This window comes from Trachemys scripta, chromosome 1 (genome assembly GCF_013100865.1).
Source record: "Trachemys scripta elegans isolate TJP31775 chromosome 1, CAS_Tse_1.0, whole genome shotgun sequence".
NCBI lineage: Eukaryota > Metazoa > Chordata > Testudines > Emydidae > Trachemys > Trachemys scripta.
Genome location: NC_048298.1, coordinates 109,182,301 through 109,195,120, shown reverse-complemented (window position 1 = coordinate 109,195,120; position 12,820 = coordinate 109,182,301). Strand labels below are relative to the sequence as shown.

At 43.0% G+C, this 12,820-nt stretch overlaps 1 protein-coding gene across 1 annotated transcript in view; it reads right to left on the bottom strand.

The window, feature by feature from the left end:
* The window catches only part of LOC117882678 (cat eye syndrome critical region protein 2), a 128,061-nt gene that overhangs the window by 53,173 nt on the left and 62,068 nt on the right, over positions 1-12,820 (bottom strand). The window contains exon 2 of the mRNA XM_034781300.1: positions 12,022-12,116. Coding sequence (XP_034637191.1) covers positions 12,022-12,116 — 95 coding nt within the window. The remainder of the gene's footprint in view (positions 1-12,021; positions 12,117-12,820) is intronic.

Below are 12,820 nucleotides of genomic sequence, written 5' to 3'. Positions count from 1 at the left end.
AGTGTGTGACTGAAGATAGCAGATAGTTCTGGGACACAAGAACGATCAGCATACTGGCCCTGCATCTGGACAGCTCCCTCTCCGAGGATGTTCAGGAAGTTCACTAGATCTGGGACCCTCTGAAGATGAATTCAGACAAGAGGAGGGAAAGCCTTTACATCCCTGCTTGGAGGTGGTGGATGGACCAGGCAATAGAAGTGGTTAATATGCCAATCTCCATCCCTGGGCTGAAGATCTGCTTCAGTGTCTAGCTGAGCAGAACAGCCATGCTGGACATGAAATCCTGCACAAAGCGTGTGGGAAGTATCACCCACTTTGACACTCAAAGACCCTTAGGACAAAGAATCCCAGGGATTCCTCTACCAAAAACTTAACAGCTGTTCTGTTAGCCCTGATAAGTATCTTGTGGCATGATCTTTAAACCAGTAACAATAACAATTTTCATGTCCCTAGACACAAACAGAATTCGAACTATTTAATCTCCAGTGTCTTTGAATGTCCCACTATCAGTTTAAGCTTAATTTATTTAAGCTTGTTTTTCCTCCACTCTCCCAGATCCTTATTACTGTCGACAATACCACTGTCTTCTGTCACTAAGACCCCATAATCTGGGAGTCATCATTGATTCTTCCTCTACTTCATGTCCCCCACATCTGGACTGGTTCTAAACCCTGTCATACCTCTCTCCACAAACAATCTGAATAGCCATCCTTTTCTTTCTGTCCAAGCAGCCAATTCTTTCATCCAGGGACTTTTCTCCCATCTTGATTAATGCTCTCTTCCTCACAGGCTTCCCTGACTCCCAACATCATTCCCTCTTAAACTCATGCAAAATGCTGCTGTCCAGAACATCTTCATGGCCTGGCAATCTGGCCACCTCATCTCACACTCTGAATCCCATCACTGACTCAGATGCCTCCTACATCACTTCAAATGTAAACATCTTGTCCTCACATTCACAATGCAACACACAACTCTTCCTCTCCTGAGTTATCCAGTCTCTTAGTAGGTCACCTATATGCTCACCAATGGTGCCAACCTTCATGCTCCATTTGTTCACTTCTCCCACGATCCCTGCTCATTACTCCACATCACATGCATGGGAAGTTCTTCCTGGTTTTGTCACCAACCACTCCTCATTTAAATTCTTCTTTAAGACTGATTTCTAGTGCAATGTCTATAAGTAATGAGTCAAAGATATTTATTTATCTGACTCTATTCATGCTTACACTCCACAATTTCATTCCACCCTGCTGTCCACTAGCCTTTGAATAGCCATGTGATCTTATTGCTGTAACCTCTGTCCTTTCTTCCTTCTAATCTTTTCATGGTCTCATGTCAAGAATTAGTTTAGAAGTTCTTGAGGGCAAGGAACATGTCCTCCATCTGTCCTGTAAGGCACCAAACACAACTCTAAGTATGAGCCTCAGCTTGTTTGTGGTTTTCTGTTGCACCAGCCATTGGTGTAGTTATTACAGCCAAGATCAGCAGCATGCCAGTAAATGTTGGTTAATACAAACAGTGTATTCCCCATGTCTATCATGATTGGGTTTGCGTCTCAAGCCCCAAAGATTATTGCACAGATTACACGGATAAATCCACTGGATCACTAGGATATTCCACTTTAGCTTTTTCTAAGGTCCCCTTCACCATAATATCAGCGAGCCTGAATGTTCGTACTCATTTTGCCTAGATTAGGAAAAGAGACTAAAGGTTAGCTAGCAACCTAGGTTAGCTAATCAACCTTACCACAGTTCAGGGCAACTGCACCTGCATTTCATCTCTGTGATCCACCGAGGACACCCGCTCCAGGCTCCCAGATCCTCAGCCATCACCTCTCTTGGGCGGAGACCTGTGTCTCTGGGATTTTCCCAGGTTGCACCGTTCCCTGCCTACACTGAGTTATTCCCAGCAAGCCAGACTGACTAAAAAGGCCAATGTCTGTGCTTTGCTCTCTTTTCAGAGGCTATATGCACCATAACTGCCCAGAGATATAAGTGACTACATAGCTCTTTCTAAGCAAGCACGTTTATTCTTAAGGTGAAAGCACTGCCGAGAAAACATTTTAAAAATAATAAAATAATCTACATGAATGCAAATAAGATTACTGGAGACCATACTCACCCCCAACTCCAGCAGGGCTCTGGTAGGAGTCAGTCCTTCAAACCCCAGAAATGAGGGGGGGTGTTTCTGTGTCCATAACAGCTTTAGCTCAGAACAAGCACCCCGCTACCCCATGAATGGGTTGTCTTTCCTTTATACAATTTGGGTCTTTGATCTTTGGATCCCTGTAACAGCTATAATCAAATAAATAATGGTCTCATCCTCAGGGCAAAGCTTTTAAAGGCTGGGTGTTTGCATAACCAGAGGGAGCGGGGGGTTGCATTCACCTTCCCCCTAGACATTTTCCGGGTGAACTGCTTGACATTGTTTGTCCATAAGTCCACTCTTGTCTGGCCCATTGTTCAAGATAATCCTTTGAAGTTCATAATTCCCAGGATTCACAATAAAATATAACATTTGCATTTAATACAATGGACTCCAAAGATACTTAAACTTAATTCAATAAAGTTTTCCAAGGATTCTGCAAGAAATTGCCACATCTGTCACAAACCTCATCTCTTAGTGTAGAAAAAAGCACCGTATTCCTTGAAGGGACACAACTGATGTAGCTGCATGCAGACTTAAGGCAATTTTTTTTTTTTTTTTTTAACATTTATTCTTAAAACAAACCAGTGAGAGAGTAGTCCTGGAGGTAATGCTTGAAGGATCTGTTCCATGCAAGGGAATGAAGACAGAAAAATGTGACAAAAGGAATGGAAGAAGTGAAATATATAGAGCCATTAAACCTGGTCAGTAACAACAGATATTCTGTCCTTGATGAGTCAGGAGATGATCAGATTGTCCTTTACTTTCCTCCCAAACAATTAGATGGAAAGCCCTGAAAAGAAGTCGCTGGAATAGAAGTGCCAATAAGTAATCCTGAATGAAAACTCAGAGGAGCATGGTTCTGATAGAACAGGATGGGATGCTACATTCTGGGCATCAGGACAAAGGACATGACAGGGAGAGGAAAGGAGATCCTGAAGAATGTTGTGGAATGTCCTCCTATTTTCCATGATAGAACAAAACATGATTGAAAAGAGATGCCATAGATTCAAAGCTGGCTTTAGGGATCTGGAAAGAGAGGTGAAGACTGGGTCAAACAGAGGTGATCTATTTGGAAATTCTTCCAGTGCTTAGTGAAGAAAAGAGGGGAGTTTAGGATTCATGGAGCACATTAGTGCCTTCCATGATGCAAGGTGAGTTAGACAGTCTCCATCTAAGCAGGTGAGGTACCAATCTTCTGGATTCAAAAATGTCAAGGAAAATAAGTGGAAAACAGTGGGTTCTGTTTATCTTACCATCTGACATTCTTCCAAACTGAATCCTAATAAAATGATGTTTTACAACAAAGGGTGAATTTAAAAACAAGCTTTGAAGGGACAGTAATGCAATATAAAGTAGCTTCCAACATAAAATAATCAAATCGCTGTTTCTTTAAAATGTTAAAACATTAAAAATTGTAAATATGAAACAACAAAACAGGAAACAGCTATATGGTCAGCATGACAACATTTTTTACAACAGTTCTAGCCAGAAACAGAGAACAGCAGGAGATTTTCTGGATTATTTTAATTTAATGTGCACATCCATGTAACACGGCCATTTCTTACTTAAAAACAGCTGTAGAAGTCTCCTGCTGTGGCCTTTGCCTTTAGCAGCAGCTCTGATCTTCCTGTCTTGATACAAGTCATCAAGCTGCATTTCCTGTTGGAATTAAAGTGGTAGCCTGCAGGGATTATGCAGCTGCCCAATTTGTATCTGTGGACATGGGGGGGGGGGGGGGGGGGGGAAATCAAGTATTTTTAAAATACCACTTGATAATTTTCTTATATAAATTGCATATTCTGAATAAGTGATTTTTTTTTCCTGAAGTCATTTTTTGCAATAGTAGAAAGTCATAAGCACTTAAGAGTCTATACACAAAGGCAAAGGGCATGGGAAATACATTAAATGAGCTAGACGTGTGAGATTATGACCTAGTGGATGTCAGTTTGGTGGGGCAAATCACATCTGCTATATTAACATATTAACATTGACAAGTATGATGTATTCAGAAGAGCTAGAAGGGGAAGAAGAGGTAGAGGGATATTAGATACCTAAAATATTTACAAAACCATAATTAGCAAAAGTACTTTACAGTTTTATACTTCTGCATAATTAAAGTCAGGCACTTCCAGTCCAGCTATGAGTTCTATATGCTGTCAAACTAGACATGCAGAGAACTACAGCCTGCTACCAGTAGATTGCAAGAAAATATAAAATAAAAATAAATACACAATACTTTGGATAGTGAAGAGCTAAAGTACTACACAAAATTAACTCATCATTTCAACACTGAGAAGCAGCTAAATAGTAGTATATAGATGCAGAAACAAATATTTAAGGCACAATTGCAAACTATCCAACACGAATAAAAGATTAGAAGAATAGTAAGACTCCCATACGGTTCCATCTGGAGAACTTTAATGACCTGCAAATAAAAAAGGAATCCTACAAAAAGCAGAAGTACGGTCAAATTGCTAAAGAGATGTACAAAAGAATAGCACAAGCACATGGAGACAAAATCAGAAAGGCTAACGTACAAAATGAGTTACACCTAACAAGGGACATAAAAGGCAATAAGAAGAGGTTCTTTATATACATGATTAGGAGCAAGAGTCAGATGAAGGAAAGTAAGTAGTAGGAGAGCTAATAACTGACGACATCAAGATGGCTGAGGTGCTTAATGCCTATTTTGCTTCAGTCTTCACTAAAAGGTTAATCGTGACCAGATATTCAACACAATTAATATTAACTAGGGGGAAGAAAAACAAGCCAAAATAGGGAAAGAATAGGTGAAAGACTAGTTAGATAAATTAGATGTATTCAAGCTGGCAGGGCCTGGTGAAATTAATCCTAGGGTGCTGAAGGAACTAGCTGACGCAATCTCGTTAGCAATTACCTTTGAGAACTCAGTGGACTTGTGAGGTACCAGAGGTCTGGAGCAGGGCAAACATAGTACCTATCTTTAAAAAGCAATACAAAGAAGACTGAGGGAATTATAGACCAGTCAGGCTAACTCTGATATCTGGATAGTGGAATAAATTATTAAACAATCAGTTTCATAGAATCTCAGAATATCAGGGTTGGAAGGGACCACAGGAGGTCATCTAGTCCAATCCCCTGCTCAAAGCAGGGCCAATCCCCAACTAAATCATCCCAGCCAGGGCTTTATCAAGCCTAACCTTAAAAACCTCTAAGGAAGGAGATTCCACCACCTCCCTAGGTAACCCATTCCAGTGCTTCACCTCTCTCCTAGTGAAAAAGTTTTTCCTAATATCCAACCTAAACCTCCCCCACTGCAACTTGAGACCATTACTCCTTGTTCTGTCATCTGGTACCACTGAGAACAGTCTAGATCCATCCTCTTTGGAACCCCCTTTCAGGTAGTCGAAAGCAGCTATCAAATCCCCCCTCTGCAGACTAAACAATCCCAGTTCCCTCAGCCTCTCCTCATACGTCATGTGCTCCAGCCCCCTAATCATTTTTGTTGCAACATCCTTCTTGTAGTGTGGGGCCCAAAACTGGACACAGTATTCCAGATGAGGCCTCACCAATGTTGAATAGAGGGGAATGATCACGTCCCTCGATCTGCTGGCAATGCCCCTACTTATACAGCCCAAAATGCCGTCAGCTTTCTTGGCAACAAGGGCACACTGTTGACTCATATCCAGCTTCTCATCCATTGTAACCCCTAGGTCCTTTTCTGCAGAACTGCTGCCTAGCCATTTGGTCCCTAGTCTGTAACAGTGCATGGGATTCTTCCGTCCTAAGTGCAGGACTCTACACTTGTCCTTGTTGAACCTCATCAGATTTCTTTTGGCCCAATCCTCTAATTTGTCTAGATCCCTCTGTATCCTATCCCTACCTTCCAGTGTATCTCCACTCCTCCCAGTTTAGTGTCATCTGCAAACTTGCTGAGGGTGCAGTCCACGCCATCCTCCAGATCATTAATGAAGATATTGAACAAAACCGGCCCCAGGACCGACCCTTGGGGCATGCCACTTGAAACCGGCTGCCAACTAGACATGGAGCCATTGATCGCTACCCGTTGAGCCCGACGATCTAGCCAGCTTTCTATTCACCTTATAGTCCATTCATTCAGCCCATACTTCTTTAACTTGCCGGCAAGAATACTGTGGGAGACCGTATCAAAAGCTTTGCTAAAGTCAAAGAATAGCACGTCCACTGCTTTCCCCTCATCCACAGAGCCAGTTATCACATCATAGAAGTGATGTGGTTAGTCAGGCATGACTTGTCCTTGGTGAATCCATGCTGACTATTCTTGATCACTTTTCTCTCCCCTAGGTGCTTCAGAATTGATTCCTTGAGGACCTGCTCCATGATTTTTTCAGGGACTGAAGTGAGGCTGACTGGCCAGTAGTTCCCCAGATCCTCCTTCTTTCCTTTTTTAAAGATAGGCACTACATTAGCCTTTTTCCAGTCATTCAGGACCTCCCCCGATCGCCATGAGTTTTCAAAGATAATATTAGTTTGTAAGCACATTGAGGATAACAAAGTGATAAGTAATAGCCAGCATGGATTTTTCAAGAACAAATCATCCCAGACCAACCTAATTTCCTTTTTTGACAGGGTTCCTGACCTAGTGGACAGAGGGAAGCAGCAGACATGACGTATCTTGATTTTAGTAAGGTTTTTGACAATCCCATATGACATTCTCATAACCAACCTACGGAAACGTGGTGTCAATGAAATTACTATAAGATGGATGCACAACTGGTTGAAAAACCATACTCAACAAGTAGTTATCAATGGTTCGCTATCAAACTGGGGGCATGTAGTGAGATCCCACAGAAGTTTGTCCTGGGTCAGGTACTAGTCCTATCACACCATTCTCTCCCCAGATGGGCTCTCTCTTCTCCTCTGCTTCATCCAAAGTTTAAGGTCCACCACAATTTTGCCCTTCTTTACCTATAACCATATAAATGACTGCCGCCTTCACTACTAATATTCTCAGTCTTCACTGTTCATTTGTCCATTTCTTCTACAAGGACCTCAATGCTTTTTCTCATGTCACGTCTTTTGCACAGCATAACCCTCCCCTCCCCCATACACACACACACACACACACACACCAAAATGAAAAAGCCACTACCTAATCCTCCTTCAAATTCACTTGTACCATGATGCCTACAGAACACTGCCAGACAGTAATAGGAAAATGTATCCATGTCTTACCTAAAAATTTCCTTTCTTGGAGTAATGAGGGCCATGGAACCATGACATGAGGTGCTCTGCTCTATAGAGCTTTGGAGGCAGACCACACTTGTTCATCAGAGGCAGGGCTGGTGTGGCTCATGCCACCTCTGAGAAACTGTCAGTTGCTACACTTCCATACCTAGGAAAAACTAAGCACTCTGTATCAGTAAGGAAAATTAAGCACTGAGACTAAAGAGAACAATTCTCCTGAATAACAAACTTGAGTGCCAATTAATAATCCGATATCATTTCCCAATTAACAGTCCATTCAAGGCTGGCTTGATCTGTGGACCTCTTTACTCCAAGAAAGAAAATTTCAGGCAAGATATGGATAAATTTTCCTATTCTTATTCATACTCAGGATCACAGGTCTATGACACTGGGTTTTCATACCACTATCCACACAATATAATGGGGGAACAATATACAGTTATGTACAGATGTGAAAAGAGTTACTGGGATACTATAGTGAGGCACACTCATCTACCAAAGGCAGCATCAGACAATGACTGAAGTCCAGCTTCTAGAATTTTGAAGGTGGTATGAACAGTTGAGAAGATGCCTGCATCACAGATTTTCTTGTATGACGTATGTTATCTTTCTGCCCATGAAGCTGCTACAGCTCTGAGGGAATGAGCTCTGATATTGGAAGATGGAGTTACACTTTTTGACTTGTATGCTTCTTAGATACAAAACTTCAGCCACCTGGAAATAGAGGATTTTGAAACCGTCTTTCGCTTTGACACTAGATAATAAAGCACAAAGACTTTGTCCTTCTGACCTGAGCTGTGTGGTGAATACGTTCTTTGAGAGCTTAGAAGACATCTAGAATATGCCAGTTTCTTTTTGGAGTGTGATGGAACTGGGCAAAAGGATAGCAGAACAATTTCCAGTGCTCTATGGAGTCTGGAGTTAATCTTTAGTATGAAGGCATGGTCGGATCTGAGTACCACTCTACCCTTATGGAATGTAGTGTTGAGGTTCCAGGAAAAGAGCTTCCGTCTCAGGGGCACCCTGCAAACAGACAAGATTGCTATCAAAAAGGCCACTTTAGTGGTTAGAAAGTAATGAGACAGCTTCATGAGTGGTTCATATTGAGGGTCTGTAATGGCACTGAGAACCAAGGAAGGGGGCCATAAAGATACTTCATGCACTTCAGGAGGATGTAGAAGAGATGCTGCTCTCATAAGAAAAAGGCTCGATATCTGGGTATGATGAAATTCACTACTTGTTTATTGCACTAAGGATTCTTGACAAAGCAGTGACTTGACCCTCAGTGTCTGTAGCTGCCAGGCCTACCCTGAGTTCATTGTGAAGAAATCTGAGAATCTGTGGTACCAATGCAAAGGTAGGGCTGAGACCTTTGTCCTGGTACCAATGGGTAAATCTCAACCAGACTCTGGAATACGCTGAGCTAGCTGATTTACTTCTTGAAGCCACTCTTACGGGTAAAAATCTCTCCCAGTTAGAAATGACAAGTCCCTGACCACTAGGGAAAAAGGCACATTTATCTTTGGTAATGGTGCCAGGATACATTGTGCCTGGTGCACACTGAGGAACCTTCTGGCCTTATAAAATGGAGGCCACAGGGAAGTGTGAGGAAGAAAGAAAAATGGTGCGGCCAAGAGGTCCATTACTGCCTTGCAATTTTCTAGTCTGGGCTGCTGTCTCTCTCATTCCTCCCTAGCCATTTGCTGTGGGAAGGAGGTGGAAGCAAGGCATGGCAACCTGGGAGCAATAACCAGAACCATCAGGGCCTGGCGACTCACAGAGGCAGCTGGCAATGACAGCTCAATCGTTTTGACATGGGGATCTGCAGTGGCAGCTGAGGGAGGCAGCCTGATGCTTTCCCAATCTTTAGGTGCAGCAGGAAAATCCCTGTTCCACACTCACATACTCACAGGGAGCCTGGGGAGGGATTTATAACTATGGGTCATCTGAGACATCTGCAGACCTCGTAAATGTAGTTTACAATACTCAAAATACTCAGTACACTTTTGCTCAATGTCTGTCCTCTGGCATGCTATAGAATGGAGGGACGGATTGGGCCTGAGCTCCCCTGACCAGGCTCTCCTTGTTCTGTCTCTGGATCCTTGTCTGTAGCTCCCTGCTGTTGCAGCAGTTGCAGGGAGGTGCCAGGGAGCTGCTCTGTGGTTAACAAAAAAAGACAGGCTCCAGTGGCTGGGCAGGAAACTTCCCCAGCCCTTTGATATTGTGCTTCAACCTACACTCCACCCATGTTTTGTGGGGGAGGGAGGAGAGCTGCCGCTTGCTGGTCCTGGCATCACTGCAAGCCTGTACCAAACCCAGGGGATTTTGCTGCTGAGGTGCTGTCACTATTTGCTGGGAGCTCTCCTACTTGCGGAAAGAGGCTGCAAGAAACCCTGCTTGAGGATTTGACGGGGGCCTGGGTCTCCACAGAACAGGCACAAATCTCCATGCAGGCACTTAATCAGCAAGGGAAGTGCAGGAGTCAGAGTGTCTGCTTTCTCTCTCTTCTTAGCCTTCTCTGCCATGCTGCACTTTGGATGGGTGAGCAGGGGCACAGAGGAGAAGGGTACTCGTCTCTGCCAATAAAGGCAGACCCAAACAATCTGGAATTTTTAAGGCCTTTTTTCCTTCTTCTTCTTCTTCTTCAAGTTTGCTCTGCAGTACGGAGGAGCTGGTCTGCATGCCTACAGCTGGATAAGTAAACAAAATCTGGCGTAGTCTCAGAGGTGAAGCCACACCTACCCATATCTCTGATGGACAGGTCTGGCCTACCTCCAAGGCTGCATACAGCAGAGTACCTCATGTCATGGATCTGCGGGCCTCATAACTAATAAGAATGGCTACAGAGGTGGCAAGCTACATTGAACACACAGCTAGCCTACACAAAAACACACTCGTGTTACCCCTTCTTCCTTCTACAGTCAAGTTTGTTTCTTCCACCAGTTGCATCTTGTCATTAACCAAGGCCTAATCTACACAGAGAAGTTGTATTTATTTAACTAAAATAATTTTTTAAACTGATATAGTTAAATTGGTGCCACCCACATATGCACACTCAAACCAATTTAAGAGTGCCTTACATGTTGACATTAAACTGCAGAATAATCTCCTAAACAAAGTTATGGAAACGCCAACGCTTGAAATATTTACAACTAAACGGGACAAAACACTGAAAAGTATACTTCGGGAACAATCCTGCATTGGCTAATGGGGATTAGATGAGATGGCCAGACTGTTCCTTTCCACTTCTAATTCTAATTGAAGAAACAGACATCACCTGATGCCATAAATCCACAATCAGGATTATATACCACGGTTACGGTAATTCTGATAGAAGCAGTACATATGGTTTCAGATGCTTTCTGATCAGCCTACTCTCCATCTCAAGATTCATTCCGGGAGGGCAAGCACCAGTTTGGCTCAGTGGGTGGGCACTACCCACCAAGTCAGCTGCTTACAGATTCAGGTTCTGCACCATGTTCAGTGCCAACCCAGTAATACAGTGGAACCCACTGAGTTACCTACCACCAGCAGCAAGATTGCCTCATGTCCAGAATTATGCTCTGCTCTCAGTTCAAGTTCATAGGAATTCAGTGAAGAAAGCTGAGACTTCACTTGTGCTTCGTTATAAATGAAGCTTCACCCTTTGGGCAGAGAGCATATTGCTTTGCTGTTGGAAGGAGCTCTTCTAAAGGATGATACTTTACAGAAGTCTTTTCTGCTCATTTTTAAGGGCTATCCAGGTGGATGTTAACAAAAAAGTGCCTTTGGATCTTTAAACATCAAGGAGAATACCTCAAAGTCCTGGCCAACACACCAACAACCTATCATTCTGATGTCACAGGCCAAGCGTTAGCTATGCCTAAGAAGAGAATAGTTGCTATATTTGACTCTCCACTCCTACTATCCAACTCATTCCAAGATAAAGCTCCTTGCCATTTTTCAAATAATTTAGCATAATCAAAACAGTTATGATGTTGCAAACACTTACTGTGACTTCTCTAAATTAATCAGGCAGAGGGCAGATTACAAAGAACACACAAATATCCTGATCACTAACAGTGAAGGGAAACAATACACGGAGTACAAGACAGGTGGGTGGGTTCAAGGTAAAAGATAATTAAAAAAAAAAGAATTTGCTCAAGAATGGGGTGTGTGAATATTAATGACTTGTGATTTAAGCAGGGGTAGGCAACCTATGGCACGCGTGCCAAAGGCGGCACGCGAGCTGATTTTCAGTGGCACTCACACTGCCCGGGTCCTGGCCACTGGTCCGGGGGGCTCTGCATTTTAATTTAATTTTAAATTAAGCTTCTTAAACATTTTAAAAACCTTATTTACTTTACATACAACAATAGTTTAGTTATATATTATAGACATAGAAAGAGACCTTATAAAAACGTTAAAATGTATTACTGCCACGCAAAACCTTAAATTAGGGTGAATAAATGAAAACTTGGCACACCACTTCTGAAAGGTTGCCGACCCCGGGCTAGAGAGTAAAAGAGAAATGGGACTCCCTTGCACCTATTGAGCAACATGGCCTGGTCATTGGTGACTGCAGATCATTTCTATAGCATCATTCTGAAGCTGTGTAACATCCCTGTGACTATGTTAATTAGCTCCCTTGCAAAAGGGCTTAAACCATAGAGCAAGATTACTCACGTGATGTCTCTGCGCTGATAGCAACCCTGAAGGAGGCAGGCAATCAGGTCACTGATAAACTCCACATCATCCCTGTGAAGAGCAGCTTCCAGTTCCTATTAAGAAGGGAAGAGAGAAACAAAGATCAAATTCCTTAAAATACTCCCTTGGCAAACCAAGAGCAGGAAGCCTCAGATGGCCTAACTGATGCGTACTGTACCCGAAGGAGTGCCATCCTCTGGACCAGCCAGGCCATTCCCCTGCAGCCACCGCTACAATCACAACTGAACTTGTCTTTTTATTTTTCTGTAGAAGTTTCATTCTTCCACATCAACTTCCACTATAATCAGACCTCATTACTTTTTTCTTGCAAGGACTCACAAGTAAACCTTGAAAAGGTTTTACCACACACCTACTAGCAGCAGCTCATGCCTTCTGCCCAGAAGCAGATATGGAAGATGGGGTGCCCCTGTTCCAGTGAGGTTGAGGCACTGCAATCTAGTAAGTAGCACAAAGCCTCTCCCATCCGAGAATGATGGGAAGCTGGAAGGCAGAAATTGAACAATTTAATTCTGTTGCCTGTATTTCCTCCTTAACCAGAGGAAGTTTTCCGTACTTATCAGTGGTGAGCTCATTTAAAACACTTGTTCGGGATCACGGCCTGAAAATCCCACTCACCCAGGATGAGCAGCAATTTCAGATAGGTAAGCAGAGAAAGAAGAAAGCATGGTGGGAGGGAACGAGGCCACAGATGGAGTTGCTGCTCCTTTCCCTGAAGGGAAGCAGGGATTTTGCTCTCAGAAAACTTTTTTTAAAAGAG